The sequence below is a fragment of the Leuciscus leuciscus genome (genome assembly GCF_965113295.1).
Source record: "Leuciscus leuciscus genome assembly, chromosome: 24".
In the NCBI taxonomy this organism is placed as follows: Eukaryota; Metazoa; Chordata; class Actinopteri; order Cypriniformes; family Leuciscidae; genus Leuciscus; species Leuciscus leuciscus.
In genome coordinates this window covers 2459479-2478157 of record NC_138723.1, presented here as the reverse complement: position 1 = coordinate 2478157, position 18679 = coordinate 2459479, and the positions used below count along the sequence as shown (strand labels likewise).

Genomic DNA, 18679 nt, shown 5'->3' with positions numbered 1-18679 from the left:
AAACTAACTTTAGCTGGAAAATAACTTTATTAAAGAACCACTATAAAGCCAAAACAATCTCTGTTACCATAAATTATACGTTTATCTCTGTGAAGCTGCTTTGAAACAATCTACATTGTTAAAAGCGCTATATAAATGAAGATGACTTGACTTGACTATAATTTGACAGCTATTAATTATAGTTTAACCTGTCCATCTTCATACATCTGTGCATCACCACACAGTGCAACAGTGAAAAGACCCTCTCAAACAGTATTGCGCCGTGTTCCCAACATTGTTAAAGTGACATACACCGGTATTGAGGTATATTAAACAATCATATCATAACAAAAATAAACACCGGTATTCGATATGAACCGGTATACCGAACAGCCAGCACTATCCAGACCTATTTTGTGCTCATCCCAATGTCAATACCATGACTCATTTTTTTTTTTTTTTTTGTCAAAGGTAATAAGCAGAGTTTGCTCACTTCGGCATCTTCCTGCAGTGCAGGACCTTCAGTGCACCATCCAGGAGATCAATCTGTACATTGAGGTACGAGGTCTACACAAAAGTCCCAGTGTAGGTTTGTGATGAGACTTGTCTCATTTCTAACTGTTGCGTCGCACAAAACAGGCCCTGAAAGAGCGTACGCATAAGTTCACATAAGTTCACACTTCACACACATAAGTTGTGATTTATAAAAACACACTTGACGGGAGAGTGTGTAAGGACATCTGTAAGTAAACTCTGATCATGCGTATGAATATTCTAGAGACACCGATGTTGATCTGAGGGACTGACGGCTGATGAAGGAAAACCACTTTAATATTCATTATGAATCCTTATCACAAATACAGTGCATGTTCACGATAACAGTTTAAATACATACAAGAATGATTTAAACTCTGTTTTACATCTGATAAACACATTTAGATTAAATATGCCATTCTCAGTGGAGTTAAGATTATATTCTATATATATTCTAATAAATATAAATATTAGTAGTGGATGCGCTGCTGTTGAACACTTTTCCTGAGGCATGCTGTGTGTTAATGTTTGCTCAGCGCATGATAATAGCAGAACTCGTGGACTGAGGAAATATTTACACGCAAATAATGATCAATAATGAACACAATCTGTTTCCATTAAAAATATAAAGCAATTAAAAATACTGTTTGTCCAGTGGAAAAGATTGAGAAAAACTTTCTCTGAAATGTATTTTATACTAGCCTATTTGATTTATTTATTATCTCATATTTTCCTAATGTCTTGTACCTGTTGTATTACAAATATATTAAATGTTTAATTTAGGTTACTGATTTTAGCATTTGAGGCATAGATGATGATATTTCAAAGAAGATTAAGTCAAGCAACCCAGGTGTCGGACATTAACCTTTGTATCCGGAACAGTGTCATGGTCCCAAGTTAAGCTATGATCATGTGAAGGTATGGGTGATACTGTCAGGCTGATTGGATCATTTGAATGATAGTGTTATGCTGATTCTTGATTGAGTCAAATCATCCCTATGCTTTGTTTTGATTTATCTCCACCTCCAAAAGTCCCTCCTCCTTGTAAATGTATAAAAACTATACTGTATAGAACTCAGTTAGACTTTGGTGACTGCAGCTACCGACAGCTCGTGTTCTCAATAAAGAATCCTGCTGAAGAAAGAACCAAGTCTCCTGGTCTTCGAAATCTGAGTTTCCAACATACCGATAAACATGGCATCACGTGCATGAATATGCATATGCAAATGATATGCAGATGAGGATATGCACAGTAAAGGAGGCGTTGTAAGCTCATATGGTAATTTCGGGGAGTAGACGCAGGTTCACAATCTTCCTCTGACTGGGGTTTATAAAGGGGATTTTGCGCAGGTTCTGGCGTACGCTCGCTTTTATAAGTCTGACATTTTTTTGGCGTACAACATTTTTTGCTTTTGGGCGCATGTACACTTTTAGTAATGTTTATAAATGAGACCCCTTGAGTTTACCTGATGTGTTTCTTTCCACGTCAGTCAGTGGAGGCGGTGTCTTGCGTGTGCACACTTTACGAACTGGGACAGGGTCTGGCCAACCTGAAGAACAAGAAACGCTTTGAAGAACTCCATCTGGGCCCTCTCTGCAAGATCCCTCTTATCCACCGAATGTTCAAAATAGATGCAAATACTAAAGATGATGATGTACGTCAGATTACAACTGTGGACGTTCTTGAGGTGAGTCAGCTTGGCATTGGCTGTGTTCTTGACCAGTATTCAACATACTCATTGATTGAATAACTTTATTGTGCCCAGGGGGAAATTCTTTGGAAATTCACTTGTTTAACACACACAACATAACCAATATAATAGGGAAGACACAATACAGAGAAAAAAAAAACAATTCCTATACATCTGCATTGACGTAACGCTGTGGTTTTCTGCTTGCTTAGAGTCTCAGAATATTCCGGAGAAGAAGCACGACACCTAGAATTGACCTTGCTGATTTCCTGAAGTACCTTGCAGACCATTATAGCTGCGAGTCGCCTTATGAACTTGGCATCCGAATCCAGAGTCTTGGGTTGTCCATTTCGGTAAGATTCCCTATTGTTGTTGCCATATTTTTTGGGTCTGTCCACCCCTCTTTCGTAAATGTCTGATTCGGTGTTGAGGGTTCTCACTACAAATAGGGATGCACGATATATCGGCCACCATGTCGGTGTCTGCAGAAAATGTAGCTGAGATATTAAAGCTGATAAACAATGTATTATTTCCTTCAGCTGAGACGCTTCAGATGCCACTGTTCAGCATGATGGGATTGAGTTGCTTGAAATATGATTGAATCACTTCAAAAAGGAAAATAGAGTTCAGTGCAACATGTGCAGCGCAAGTCTGTCATATCGGCTACATAAAATTATAATGAAAACATTATTCAGGGATGTGATTCTTCCAGATAAATCCAGAAATCCGGCTTTTCCGACTTGAAAATTATGCTCTCGTAAATCATGCAAATCCGCTTTTTTCTTTTCTTTTTTTTTTCGGGTCGCGCACAAAGCACGGTTCAGGAATTAGTAAACATAATGACCGCTCACCCCTGCCAACGTTTTTGTGCCTCTGATTCATGTCTTCATGTCACTCCGAGTCCGCTAGTAGTCCATTCATTTGTCACGATGGAACTTCCTTCAGAGCAGAGCTCCACCAAAGAGCCTGCACTCGCTGCCGAAGGTTATCTAAAGTGTGCTATGAATTTTGGACGTGTGGGGTGAACTATTTCTTTTCTTAGCTGAAGCCGACAACAGGACAAAATAAATGTAAAGAGAGACATAGTGGAGTTCCTATTATCGTTTTGACAAGTTTAATAAATTCTGTAGTCTAAAAGAAAGAAAATCTAGCATTTCGAGATTAAAGTCGAAACAGTTCGAGAATACAGTCTTTCCTTAGAAGTTGCGTGTGTGCTTGCCGTTGTTTCACATTGCTGCACAGGCATTCATAACAGTGCGCGTCCACTGGCGCAGATCGAGTGTTTCCAATTCGTGTGTGTGTGTGTGTGTGTGTGTGTGTGTGTGTAAAGAAATGCGCTTGTTAAGTCGAACTGCCTCGAACATGGATCTACACAAAATAATAGCTTTTTACTTTTATCTAAGTATAAAGAATTATTGGTTATCGGCATCTGCAAAATGTTCTTATCGGTGCATCCCTATCTACAAAGCATTGAAAATACATCCCAGGGTTTTTCCTGGCTCAAAATGAGGCGGAGGTGGTAAAATCCTAATAATGTATTTTAATAATAAAGTAATTAAATTTGTATTTTTCGTAGATCATCATATAGCCTAATGTGTTTCCCACATTATTTTTGCGGGTGGAGCTCGGTACCTCTAGGGGGGTCCGGTGGCAAGGCCCCCCGGAAGAAAATTTTGTACATTTTAAAGATAAATTCATTAATCTGGTGCACTTTGAGTCTCCCGAATCCACTGTTAAAAATAAATAATCCACCCGCCAACCGCCCATATTCTCTGATTTAGATATCTGCATCTGATCATCACATTACAATTATTCATATTCTCAGTGTTACGCATGATAATATGGTAACATATCACACTGAAGTAGGCTGATTTAAAATGAACATTTATTTAAAATAAAAGTTCTTCTTTTGGCAAAATTACATTTCCTTAATAGCCTAAACAGAGGCTTTACTCTCTTCAAGCTTAACCCCCTGAGGTCTACGGTATCGCCGGCGATACCAGCTCGCTTTTTTTTTATTAGTGTAAAAGAAACTCATAAATACTCTGTTGACTTTGATTTTCCATAGGAGTTTCATACATCAATCGATTCTGTTAAATGTGTATTATTTTTGTGTATACTCACAATAAAAACAAAGTGTTGTGCTTTTTGCCAAATAAAGAAAAATAAACACGAAGCGAGTTCTGCCTTCTCTCTGCCAGTGAAGTCCATTCTGAAACGCGTCCGAAAATGAACAATAACTGAGCGAATACTCAGTCAAACAGGCATACAGAGACACAGGCATGAAGATTGAATTCTCTTCTTTTAAATGAAGTAATTTATATAAAAAAACAATTATTCTCATCTTGTGAAATCTGTATTAAAAGAGAGCGATTCCAGTCGAGCTCATCTCATCTCATTACGTTATAATCGGCCCCGCCCGCGGAGAGCGCGCGCTATTCAAACGCAAATGACTGAGGCAATCCTGTGAACGCCCCCATCAGCTCGAGAAAACACACAAGTTTATTTAGATCATTGTTTACACCGTCTTGCAGCGCTGTGAGGAATAATACTAATGGAAAATGTCCCTCAGAAGTGCGGGTATATCGAGGAGCGAGCTGAGGAATACAAGTAAGTTTTTTCCTTCTCACGTGAATTTCTTCACGTGGGTTTCTGTTTATGAATGAATAAACAGCATGAATGCGCGCTGTTTACCACAGCTGGCAAAGACAGTTTAAATTTAATTCGCGTGTGTGAATGAATGATGATGTTTTAGCAAACTGTATTGCTATACTGAGATAAGTAAACATCGACTGAATGTTGAAATAAAATGTAGGCTATTTGTATAAGCAACGTATTAAACTGCAAATTAACAATATGCCCTAATATTTCATGAAAACAACGTTACAGTCAGACGAAATATGAAAGACAACATTTTGTTGACCAGATTTGGGTACAGTTTTTACTGTAGAATATACTGCCACATCAAATAAGCTTTTGTTTAGCCATTTCTATATATAAAATACTATTTTTGTCAAAAATAAAGTCATCAACTAAGATGTTAGCTGTTCCAATGTTGGTTATATTCAAACTAATGAATACATAGATTAAATGTAGGGCCTATAATAATTTTTTTTTACAAAGAAAGAGTACACTTGAAATATTGTTGAAATTGTAATTATTGTTGTAATTGTAACCGTTTTAATAAAATAGCAAAACATATTTACAAGATAGATGTAAGCAAAATCTTAAATGGTCAATATAAGTCTTTGTCCTTGCATTGTGGCTCAGTCAGTGTCACACCTGAGTGAATGGCTAATTATGCAGAGTGGGTGTATTCTAAGGTGTAAACCACTCCTCGTTCACGCCCCCTCGCATATTGGCTTTCCAAGCAAAACCTGTTTTACATCAATTTAAATCAATGTATGGTTTTATGTGAACGATAAAGCAAGACTATTTTCACATAATTTTGAAGAAAAAACTATAGGCGACGACATCCATAAGTCAAAAGTCTTATTGCCACATATTTAGTATGTGTTTTGTGGCCTTATTTCAAAATTTTAAATTTTTAGTTTTTTCGATAACCACGCATAAACATTATTCTCTCAAAAATGAAAACATGTACATACATGTGGCTCACATATTATTGTAGTCCTGTTTGTGCTATATAGAGTGAATTTACACCTTTGCCATTAATATGTTTATAAGCAACTGAAAAAAGCACAAATGTCAGAGCATGTCAGAACACCCCCAGGGCCCAAAAAAACGCTCAGACTCCAGAGGGTTAAATTGTCAATGTTTCATTACATCACTGTTTGAAAACACTCAGAATAATTTTTTTACCTTTTATAAAGGGCATTTTCCCCCTAATTTTATTAAATGTATGCTCCATCTTTCATTTCAAATTCTTAAATTTGATCAATATATTCAATAAAAATAATAAGACACTAGGCTGTTACCAATCAAATTAAATAATTTACATTGAAAGATTATAACTGTATTAAATGAGATTATTTAAAATATTTTTGAATATGCAAATAAGGAATGTTGAAAAGAATGATACTTTATGAAACTAAACTGTCAGTAGGAGGCGGCAGGTGACCGTCTTAATGAGCGAGTCATTGAGTCATTCATTCAAACGATTCGTTCAAACGGCTGATTTATTCAGAATGAGGCAGTTTATGAATGGGTAATTGAAACTTTGACTGAATCAAACGCTGAATCATTCAATAATGAGTGTTGCTGTGAGATGTGCTATGGTTCTGCTGTGGTCTTTGTTTGGAACTATTTTCGCTGCTGAAACAGAACAAAAACAGTCATTGCGTCTAAAATGTAAGTGACTTAATTTTAACTAACGTTATTTGTTTATTGAACTGTTATGAAATCAGTCTCTGTTTCAATCTTGATGGCATTCAGGAAAACAGCTCTCTGGTCGTGTGTAGCCTAGGCTATATTGTTTAACTATAATATGTTATAAATAACTGCGCGAGCCTCAACAGCGCAACTTTGTTACCGTCAGTAGGCTACATTAGGTAGGCCTATATTATTATCAACTAGGCTATAGGCTATCAGTCGCCACTTACATTATATGAAATAAAACAGAATTATCCTCATGTTTTTGGTGATTCCCTAGTTATTTTTTATTTTTATATAAAAAATTGTTTTAATCAGGGCATTTGTACGGTTGGGCAAGTAGTACAATTCTCTCTCACTTTTCCCTTCAAAAAAAGAAAAAAACACACGTGTCCCGGACACAGTCTATGGTCCCTGACAAGCGTTAATGTCGAGCCCTGATATGTTTTCCTTGATTGGTTTTCCCTGAAGAAAATTACGTTGTTGAAAACGAAAGTAAAAGAGTGACGCTCGTTCATTGCGTTTTACCGTGATGAGAGTTCCGTGTCTTTATTAAACTCAACTCAGTATATTGATTTATCTATCATCCACCCTCGATTCATTGAAATGGAATGTTTTTATTACTTGGCCCGCCCGCCCCGCGGATTATCCGCGATCCGCGCAGCACTATATAGGCTACGGTTTGAGAATGGACATAAACCGCAACAGAACCGTCACGGTGAAAAAAGTGTATCTCACCATGTGACTGTCAGTCCGAGTTTTGTCGAGAGCCGGAGGCGGCACGAAATTTGACGGAGGCGGCCGCCTCATAATTCTCTATGCAGGAAAAATCCTGCATCCTTCAAGAATTTTCCCAAACTCTGGAACTGTGAAACTGTTGCGCTCTAAAATTCCCATCATTCTTAATCCAATGGTGGCATTTGTTGGGTCAGCACGCAATATTGACTATAAGACTTTATTTGCTCATGCTGTGTTCTTAGATGTTGAATAAGGCATCGGCTGCTGAGTATTGCCACATGGAAAAGGCCAAAGAAACCATTCTGAAGGAGGTGGATGCCAAAATGTTTGAGATAAAGAAGAGCCTGCTGGATCCCACCCGAGGACCTGTGATCTACTCCCAGGTGGGAAACTCCGAGCTTAGGAACAAATATGCAAATATGACCGCCACCGATGCAGTCCTGGAAGTCTTCAACAACTCTGAAGGCATCTTCAGTGAAACTATGACGAAGGTGAGCAACTTAAGGGCGAGTATTCGTTTGCAAGTTGGTTTTTCTTGTGGTTTGGATGTTTGATGTCTGCTAACCTCACTGAAAACGCTCAAGTTGCTGTCCTTCATGGGTGGCATCTTGCAAAGTTAAAGCAGGGCTTGTTTTGGCACTCACCTCTATTACTTTTGTGCATACTTACTAAAGGTTTTTCCAAAACTCCTAACAGTGTTGTAGTGCTTCAGACCAAATTCGAGGTAAAGGAGTAGTTCACTTCAGAATTCAAATTGACTGATAATTTTCTCTCCCCCACGTCATCCAAGATGCTCAAGTCTTTCTTTCTTCAGTGGAAAAGAAATGAAGGTTTTTGAGGAAAACACTCCAGGATTTTTCTCCATATAGTGACTTCAATGGGGTCCAACGGGTCGAAGGTCCAGATGTGAGTTTCAGTGCAGCTTCAAAGTCTCGACACGATCCAGCCGAGGAATAAGAGTCTTATCTAGACAAACCAGCGGACATTTTCTAAACAAAATAAACATTCATATACTTTTAACCACAAATTCTTATCTTGCACTAGCTGTGATGCACGCAAATCGAGTCTAGTCTCGAGTAATAAAACACTGACGCATAGCCTGAGTATTAAACTTGAATGTTATCTCACAATTCAGATGTTTTTCTTACAATTGTGAGTTTACATCTAGGAATTCCAAAACAAGCTTCGGTAAGATTTGCATATGGGCGAACACAATATAGCGGTGTAGTTTTGCTGCCTTTTGTTTGGAGCAGCCTTTACGTAAAAGTGTTTGTCTTTCTTAAACAAGGTTTGGTGGTTGAGTTCCCACTTGTAATTATTATTCCTAATAAGATGCAAGGGATAGTTCACCCCAAGCTCTCTTATAAAGTACTCTTTCCAGACCTGCCAACATGTACGCATTTTTCGTACTCGGCACGCATTTTGACCCATAAGTACGCTTGTACGATTCGCTGCTCTCTAGGTACGCATTTTGTTGCTTCTCGCATTTCGCCGATTTCAGTTTCTATGCAATCTATGACGCAGATTCTGCCACTGAGCCACAGCGTGTAAATGGAGTGAAAAGCTTTCGGCCAATCAGAGCCCTGCATGTTAACCCGCCGCCCACCTCCCCCTCCTATCCACATGCTTTGCACTCAATTCAATTCAGTGCCTCAAGCAAGCCAGACTGGGCGGATAAGATACCTAGGCTTTCATGCCATGGCTGAACCGCCACAAAAAAAAGGTTTGAAAAACACAAAGATTTTTAGACCGCTATCGTAAGAGATGGCCTTGCCTCCAGATGTCCAGGCTACCTCATCATGCGTTCTGCACCGTCTGCAAGACGGACATCGACATCAGTCACCAAGGAGCAACAGGTAACGAACACAGTCTCACACACAAATACTCCCCATCCCCAGAAACATAATTATATTAAAAATAAAAGGAAAATGAGAAGAAAAAAAGCATTCATAGTGTCAATAGGCTAACGTTAGCTTATCAAACCGGCCATCCTTCCCATTAGTTGGGGAAATTAGTTGGCAGTTAGAAAAGTGGTTGAATGGCTAGAAATCTGGAAGGTTTTAGACAGGCCAGGTGCTGATTAACGTAAGATAAAGGTAACAATTAGGCTATTTTTAGCCTAATTGAATTTATGAACATTAAAAATGACCTTGACATCATAACAGGCAGTCCAGCTGTGACGAGCTCAGTTCAGTTCACGCGTTCATGTAGGCTAACATGTAAGGGTGGCGCTGCCAATAACGCACCTAAAAGCAGTCACAAAGAACCGGCAAAAGTAGCCTAATGATTATGAATAATGTCAAATATAGAAAGGAGACATTTTAATTGTTTATTAATAAACATGTGTTTCCTGTATCAGTGTCGTGTCGGCTGCAAAGATGAAGTTGACGATGCTGTCTCGCGATCTTCGCAGTAGTGAACGCGCCAGAGAGAAATGCACATTTCATACGGATTACACAAGCAGAGAGCAGTCTGTTTTCTTTCGTTTTGAATTATTCTGTTTAAAAGTAGACCGGTCTGTGAGTCAAGTAGGCGCTGAGTTTCGGTTAATTTATGAGGCGAGCTCTAGTTCACGCCGGCGCCTCCGTGTCGTGATTATATCTTGTCTTCTATATTTACTTCTATATTTATTTATTAAATCCAGGCAATTGCTTGATGAAACATTGATTAAAATTAAGATACAATTTATACAAAACGAAATTCACTTTAAAGAAAGGCTCTGTGCTTTCTGTTTGAGGTCTTTGTGAAAGTTTTAAAGCAGTTAGTGCCGCTTTCAGAGCGCTCATGTCCGTAACGGAGAACTGTCACGCCCCTAACATTTTTTCCTCATAAATGTGAACACGAAAAATAAAATAAAATGAATATTTTATGTTATGTGGAGAAACAACCCTTCTTCCTCCAGTGGGTAGTATTACTTTTGGTTTGCGCAGTATAATTCAGAAGGCTAAGTGTAACCTGGTCTGACTCTCATCTTTAACACATTACTACTTAAGCCTATTTATTAGCTTACAGCCATTCATCCACTCCATTCCTCTACACAGTAATAATAATTTATTGTAATCTAGAAGGTACTAGTGATGAGCCAAACAATGTATTTTAATGTAAATTACATGAATCCTTTGAATGAATTTTGCATGTTGATGTGTGTGTGTGTGTGTGTAATTCATAATATTTTGTAACAACATGCAGGAATATAATCTCCCCCTCTCCATCTACATTTTCAGATTGCAGACGCCATGTGGAAGGAACAAAGCACAAGAAACTGGAAAGTGCCATTGCCTCAGTCCCTAAGATCACCACAAAGTTTTTTGGAGATCAAGATCTACGGACCATCAGGGCAGAAACACTTTTCTCAAACTTTATTGCTGAGCACAATGTGCCAGTGTCTATAGCTGACCATGCTGGACCATTATTTAAGAAGATGTTTCCAGATAGTCAAATTGCCCAGCAGTACGGCTGTGCCCGAACCAAGACAACAGCTATATTGAACACACTTTCCTCAAATGATGAACAGGTCATCAGTGACCTTATGAGCCGTTCCCCATTCAGCATTGCAACCGATAGTAGCACAGACATGGATGATGTCAAGCTTTTTCTTTTGGTTGTCTGTGTCTATGATCCAGTGTTTCCCCTACAATGTATTAAGCAGCGGCGCAGCGCCGCCGCTGGATTTTCAGCGCCGCTGCAAAAATCTTCACATGATCAGTAATATCACGACATTCATTTAAAAACACTGAAACATGGCGACCGGCGGCACTGCTAATGCGATGGCTCTGAATCCACTTGTTGACAAGAAAGGAGGAAAGAGCCACAAATGGAAATATTTTGATTAGGCTAATGTCACGTTGCCATAAGGGGCCGTTCACATGCAAATATTTCAAATGTGGGCGCGCGGCAAGCGCGCTCATAATAGAAGCGACGCGGCGCGCTCGTTTTCTCTGCGCGCCTCTGTTCATGGTTGCATAGCAATGACAGACGCCACGGGAGAGCGAGCAAGCCTGTGGAAAGGAGAAAGCGGTACGAACTTTTCTACGTTGAAGTCTATGGGGTCGCTGTGTCCAATTTTTTACTGTCTATGGAAAATATGCCGTCCCGCCCCTCCGTGTTCGGCGATCAGGTTTCATTCTCGCGCAGCTTGTTTAGTAACTTTACGTGCGGGTCTTTTCTGCTCCGTGTTTGCGCCGCGCTCTCCGTTCCGTGTGTGTGTCGGCGTCGGCGCACTGCGCTCTCTGCTCAATGTTCCGCTCCTTGTTTTAGCTGCGGGTTCTGCTCTGTGGTTCACAGCCTAAACGCTCCAATCATGTACCGATCACGCACTGGAAAAGCAAAGTCCGCTCAAATAACGTGAAATTTCTCAGTAGTACTGTAGTAGACTTCTGTTTGCTGAGCTGGAATAGCCATGCTGGGCAACAATGGTAAAATGACCTGCTCTGATCACATGCTCTGGTAATAATAGCTTTGTATGACTGTAACGTTACTTTATTTTGATAATTAGTCAAAAAATAAATCTGTTAAATCTGAGTATGTTGCATAGAACTGAATGAAGAATAATATATTGATGTTTTATATTTTAATATAGGGCTATTTTATGTCCAATTTGTGTGGACATTTTTATTTTTTTCCCCTTTTTTGTGTGTTGTTTAATTTAATTAGTGATTCTACATTTAAATATTGATGATTACAAGTTTGGGGGAAATGCGATTAATTGTGATTAATCACAGCATATTGTGGGTTTTTAATTATTTAATTTTTTTTAATCGATTCCCAGCCGTAATATATATATAAATTTGTATGTCTCAATGTCCATTTCTATCCACAAAACTTGCCAGAAGTCATGGTTTAAGGGGTTATTAAAAAAAAATAATCTTCCGGGGGTGCATGCCCCCGGACCCCCCGCGAGTGGCTTGGTAACAACCTCCGGCACGTAACAGCACCGCTGCTGGGAAAATTTATAGGGGAAACACTGTGATCCCAGTGTTGGAAAAATAGTTGTAGTACTCCTGAAAATTGTTGAGTGTAGAGAGTCTACTGGCGAAGGGATATACAATCTCATTGACCAGGAACTAAACAAAAGGAAAATACCATGGGGGCAATTGTGTAAGCTTTTCTACTGACAACGCCTCTGTCATGCAGGGGTTAAGAAAAGGTGTCGCAGCATTCATTAAGTCACAGAATCCCCACATTTACATGGTCGGCTGTGCATGCCACCCTAATGCATTTAGCTGTGGAAAAGGCTTCAAGAAGTCTATGTATTGACATTGAAGACATGCTCATCTTTGTCTACTACTACCTTGACAAGAGTAGCAAGAGGAAAGCTTTGCTGCGTGACCTACAAATGCTGTGCGACACTGATGTGAGGAAGATTTTGAAATTATCCTCGACCAGATGGCTGGCTCTTGGCAAATGTGTCAATTGACTCCTCTAGCAGTGGGAACCTCTGACTCTGTTTTTTGCTGAAGAGGCAGCAGGGAAGAAGGCAGCTAAACCTCTCACATCCTCAGCTCATCCCTCTCTGAAGAGCCCAGCTGCCCCTAAGCACCTACCTCGGGTAGCTTGCTGTCTCAAAGACTTTGTCCTCCAGCTTTTTGAAGACCAAAGTCCACCAGAGAAAGTCCAAGACCGGACCAAGCTCCACACAGCAACAGGCAGGGCCTACACCAAAACGACAGCAGACAGGACCTACAACCAAACAGCTGCCGGCAGGACCAAGCACTACACAGCAGTCAGCTCAACCACCTATGGGGTTTGACTTAAACCAATTTGTTTTTAAACAAAAAGAAACGGGCAAAAAACAGAGGGATCTGTCCAAAAAGAAAACAGAAAAGGAAAAGAAGATAGAAAAAACAGAGGTCACAAAACCACAGAGGTTGTATGCTTTCTTGACTGACCCACAGTCCAAGCTGTATGCTCTTTTTTTAAAGAGAGCTATACCTTTATTTGAAACCGCAAATCAGAACCTGCAGAAAGAAGAGCCATGTGTGCCCATATTGCTGCAGATCTTGGAGCTACAGTTGCAAAAAATGCTTTCGACGGACGGCAAACAGCTAAATTCTCCTCACTGACATACTTCAAAGACAGGTTCCCCTGCTTCTTGGGAAATGGTGTTACAGTGGATGAAGTGGCGGAGGAGTTTCGGCTCTTTCAGTCCTCCACCTTGAATGATGGTTTTCTTACCAAACGGGCTGATGAAGCTTGGAGAGAATTAGGTGTGATGGAATCAGGAGGGAAGAAACTTTTTGCAAACCTCTCCACAGTTATGCTTGGGGTGTGTGTGATTTTTCACAGCAATGCAGACTGTGAAAGGATTTTCAGCTTGGTCACTAAAAACAAAACACAATGTCGTGCTAGCCTGAGCACAGAGATGCTTAGTTCTCTGGTGACAAGAAAAGTCATGATTGCCTCCAAAGGCAGCATTTGTTACAAAGAGACTTTCACTGACGCACTACTTAAAAAAGCCAAATCTGCAACCTTTAACAAGTTAAACGATGCAAAAGTTTAAACACTATGCATGGTAAATTATAATTTTGTTTTTAGAAAACTGATTTTGATATTAAGGGGGGGGGGGTAGTGGGTTGTAGTACTCATACAATTTCTTCACGGTTAGCAGGTATGTCTTTCTCGTTTTGTTCCAAACCAGAATCACGTACTTTCTACTTACAAAAACCCAAAAGGAGATTTTATATGCTTGGTGTTTGCAATTACGACTGGAACTGAAGCTTTCAAGCTTCAAAAAGTGTGTGGATGATGTAGAATTTGAATTTTGGGTGAACTATTCTTTTACTTCATGCTTCATTCCTGGTAATTGCAGTGGTAATTCATTTCAGCTGTTTAAGGATGTAAATGGGTTTAACGATTAGAGTAGGAGAGGGATCGGTTGCTTTCCTCATTAATGTGATGTCACGCTCATCATCTGCTAATCCCACACAGAAATGTTTCTCCAACGACTTGCATCATGACCATTGAGTCTTTATGGTCCTCATGCAGTTGCTCTTTTGATTGACCTTTCCCTTTTCATTCACTTTAAGCCATTCTTTGTACATATCCATGAACTTATTCATGCCATTTCTGCTCTGGTTTGATTAATTGCAGGGTTCCCACGGGTCCTTGAAATCCTTGAAAGTTTGTGAATAAAAAAAAATAAAAAAATTCAAGTGCTTGGAAAGTTTTTGAAAGTAAACACACACAGATACAGGCCCTTGAAAGTGCTTCCATATGATTCCCTCCGATCCGCTAATGTGTTATTCCGCCAACACTTCGTGGCCTATGCGCACTAGCTTGCACATTTACGGTAGTTACGCGCGTTTACGTGTTACGTTAAGTGTTTGCCGCGTGAGGTACTTTGTGTTGTACGTTGCCATGACGTTCACACGCGCAAAACTGTAACAATGTATCTTACAGGGTGTTACGTCCCTCCACTACATGTGGTGGCTCTGTTTCCTTTTCTAATGTTTGGCTGCTCTGCAGTATGTTTTCATTCGTTATTGTGTGCAGGTGTGATCTGTAACGAGTGGGCGGAGAGACACCCTTTAACCCCCTGAGGTCTACGGTATCGCCGGCGATACCAGCTCGCTTTTTTTTTATCAATGTAAAAGAAACTCATAAATACTCTGTTGACTTTGATTTTCCATAGGAGTTTCATACATCAATCGATTCTGTTAAATGTGTATTCTTTTTGTGTATACTCACAATAAAAACAAAGTGTTGTGCTTTTTGCCAAATAAAGAAAAATAAACACAAAGCGAGTTCTGCCTTCTCTCTGCCAGTGAAGTCCATTCTGAAACGCGTCCGAAAATTAACAATAACTCAGCGAATACTCAGTCAAACAGGCATACAGACACACAGGTATGAAGCTTGAATTCTCTTCTTTTAAATGAAGTAATTTATATAAAAAACAAATATTCTCATCTTGTGAAATCTGTATTAAAAGAGAGTGATTCCAGTCGAGCTCATCTCATCTCATTACGTTTTAATCGGCCCCGCCCACGGAGAGCGCGCGCTATTCAAACGCAAATGACTGAGACGATCCCATGAACGCCCACATATCAGCTCGAGAAAACACATCAAGTTTATTCAGATAAGTGTACTTGTCTACACTGTCTCGCAGCGCTGTGAGGAATAATAATAATGGAAAACTTACCTCAGAAGTGCTGGTATTTCGAGGAGCAACGGATGGAATAATGTAGTAAGTTTTTTTTTTCATTCTCAAGTAAATCGCGTTTCTGTGTGAATGAATGAACGGCAGAGATGCGCTGTTTACCACAACTCGCAAAAAGACGGTTTAAATTTGAATTGCGTTTCTGTGTGTGAATGAATGATCTGCTTTTAGCAAACTATTTTGCTATACTGAGTAAAATCGATTGAAATATGTTGAAATAAAATGTATTTGTATAAGCAACGTGTTAAACTGCAAATTAACATTTATATTCCTTATAATAAAAACGAAAGACCTATTTTACAGACAAATGAAAGACAACATTTCATTGATTAGTTTTGGATAGATTACACATTTTTACAGTAAAATATCTTCCACCTCAAATAAGCTTTTGTTTGCCAATTTTTGCTAATATGTTAAATATAGTATGTTTTGTCAATGTAGGCTATATTCGAAGTAATGAATCCTTAACTTTGAAATATGTATGATAAAATGTATACTTTAGTTTTTACAAAGAAAGATTACACTTCAATTGTTGTTGTAATTGTAACCTTTTTAATAAAAAAAATATATTTACAAGGTAGATGTAAACAAATTTTAAAAGGTAAATATAAGCATTTTCTTTAAATAATTTTTATTGTGTTTTATTATTGACAAATTTGGGGAGAGGATACATATTCCAAAACTGAAAATACAGTATGAGAATTAACTGCACAATTAATAGACATGTTTTCCTTGGATATTATACAATTTGCAAGCAAAATTTGTGGAAAAAATAAATAAATAAAAATTTGACATGCTTCCAACTGTGAACCAATTTGGTAGAATATATATATATATACTGTATATACTGTATATATATTGCTCTTGCATTCTTTCTTTTGGCTATAGGTGACACACCTGAATGAATGGCTCATTAAGTATGCGGGCCCTATTGTCTCCTCAGGTGTGAATCACTACATATGCATGATGCTGTTGAATTGTTGACGCCCCTTGCGCATATTGCCTTTACAAACAAAAAGTGTTTTACAAGATTTAAATCAATGTATTGTGTTATGTGAATGATAAGGGCAGGATGATTTTCACATCATTTTGAAGAAAAAACTCTAGGCAAAGACATCAATTAGTCAAAAGTCTTATTGACACGTATTTAGTATGGGGTTTTGTGGCCTTATTTCAGAAACTTTATTTTTTATTTTTTTCAATAACCATGCATAAACATTATTCTCTCAAAAATACAAACATGTACATGCATGTTGCTCACATATTATGGTAGCCCTGTTTGTGCTAAATAGAGTGTAATTATACCTTTGCCATTAATATGTTTATAAGCAACTGAAAAAAGCACAAATGTCAGGGCATGTCAGAACATCTCAAGGACACCAAAAACCCCTCAGACCTCAGAGGGTTAAAATCTCAGGCACTCCGTGCAGAGGGGAGACTTGTGTTCTGGCTACCACGCCTGTGATTTATCTTCCTGTGTTGTTTTTAATCTGTTGTAGTTAATCCTCTATCTTCTGTTTTGTTTGTAATTGACTCAATTGTTTAATAAACCCCCTAGACAAACGAGTCCAACTGACTTTGCGGTAATTGTATGTTGTGGCCAGTGTGCCTGATCATAACACAGGGTAACACGATGTAACCTTGCTCTTACTTGAAATGTGTCCCACATTAAGTCCTTGAGTTTGAGGGTATTGGACCTGGTAAGTCCTTGAAAGCTCCTTGAATTTGAAGTTAACCGAGGCGTGGGAACCCTGTAATTGAACATGAATGTTTCTACTTTATAACGTGTTATGGGAACGACTGATTGTGCTTGTTTTTTTGTGTGTGTCCTCAGGATATTCAGGCATTCCTGACATGTGTAATGAGAGACAGGCTAGCTAGAGCCCTATTCCAGCTTGCTATATGCTGTGGCTCCTTGGACGCGCCTCAGGACCTGGTAGATAAAGAGAAACCTCAGATAAAAGCAGAGGCAAAGGAAGCTATGGAAGAGAGAGCAACAGAGATGCTCCCCACTGAAGGTGTCCACTTCATCACCTCATTAGTCATCTTATTCTCCTTTTAGCACCCTCTAAGGTTAAGGCCCTGATGTACTCACAGCAAAGTCATGTTTTTGTCCTCCGCTTAGGGTTTAAAAGTGAACATCCAACGGCATTTAGATGAATATGTCAATATGTGCTGCTCTTTCCTCTCAATAACACAATAAACACACAACAGAAATGAGAAAACAGCAGTTCAGAAAGCATCTTCTGTTCATAGAGATGTGGAAATGTTTATATTCAGACTCTCCTGTCTCGTCACGTTTACTCAGACAGCACTTTATACAGTAGATGTGTTACAGTATTAAACATGAACAAAAATATCAGTCTTTCAGTTTGAGTCACAGCTTCAGTTTCTGCTATAAAGCGGCTCTTCAGTGTGTTCATGTTTTTACTCGCGTCTGAACAGAAGAAATTAACCAGAGATTCACACCTCAAAGAAGGCGGAGCCTCTGAGCCACACCCACCTTATACATCATCATCACACCGACCAATAGAGACAGAGCACATTCAGGCCACGCCCACACATCAATCCAAACATCATCAATCCAAACGTCTTTATTGACTTTGTATTGTGTGAAGCTGCCTCCTTGTTATTTCTGACTTGTAACAAAAAACAAAACAATGTCTAAAAGCTGCTATGTGACAAGGTGTACTGCAAACAAGCTAAAGAAAACAGAAATAAGTGTTTATAAGCTGTCGACCCCAAAAAACAAGCGTTTAAGGACACAAAAGTGGATTCGTCACATTCGCGGCAGCATTACGTCTGTCTCCTGCACGCGAAACAGGAGGAGAGAAGGAGAAGCGAGTTGGTAAATGTCAGTTCAATTCTAAGTTCATTCTTTATGAGTGTAGAGGTGTGCGATGTGTATTGTCTATTATGATATTGTAATCATTGTTTTAATGATGTATGCGGCACTGCGAGCTGACATCGCTTTTGTCCCTCGTGCTTTCACCGCGTGATGTGTGCAGTTATAGGTATGTTCCCAAATGAGTTTTTGTCTCATATTTATATCATATTATTTTGTTATCATAGGCCTATAATATCACATCAGCAAGAGTTCTGTTTTCCCGTGCACAATTGCAAATGTCATATTTATTTTATATAACAGTTAAATTAACAATAAATTAACATTGTTACATTTTATACACAATATTGTCAGTATTGTTTGTTTTTCCTTTATTTCGCTGACGAGAATTTCAAAATGAAGCCA

The 18679-nt window shown here is 39.0% G+C and overlaps 1 protein-coding gene across 1 annotated transcript in view; it reads left to right on the top strand.

Moving 5' to 3' along the window:
* LOC309488882 (uncharacterized protein) overlaps positions 1-18679 on the top strand; it is a gene marked incomplete at its 3' end in the record, with an annotated part of 120423 nt that overhangs the window by 40427 nt on the left and 61317 nt on the right. The window contains exons 7-11 of the mRNA XM_082157300.1: positions 451-537; positions 2004-2201; positions 2417-2557; positions 7517-7765; positions 17264-17447. Of these exons, the coding sequence (XP_082013426.1) occupies positions 451-537; positions 2004-2201; positions 2417-2557; positions 7517-7765; positions 17264-17447 (859 nt within the window). The remainder of the gene's footprint in view (positions 1-450; positions 538-2003; positions 2202-2416; positions 2558-7516; positions 7766-17263; positions 17448-18679) is intronic.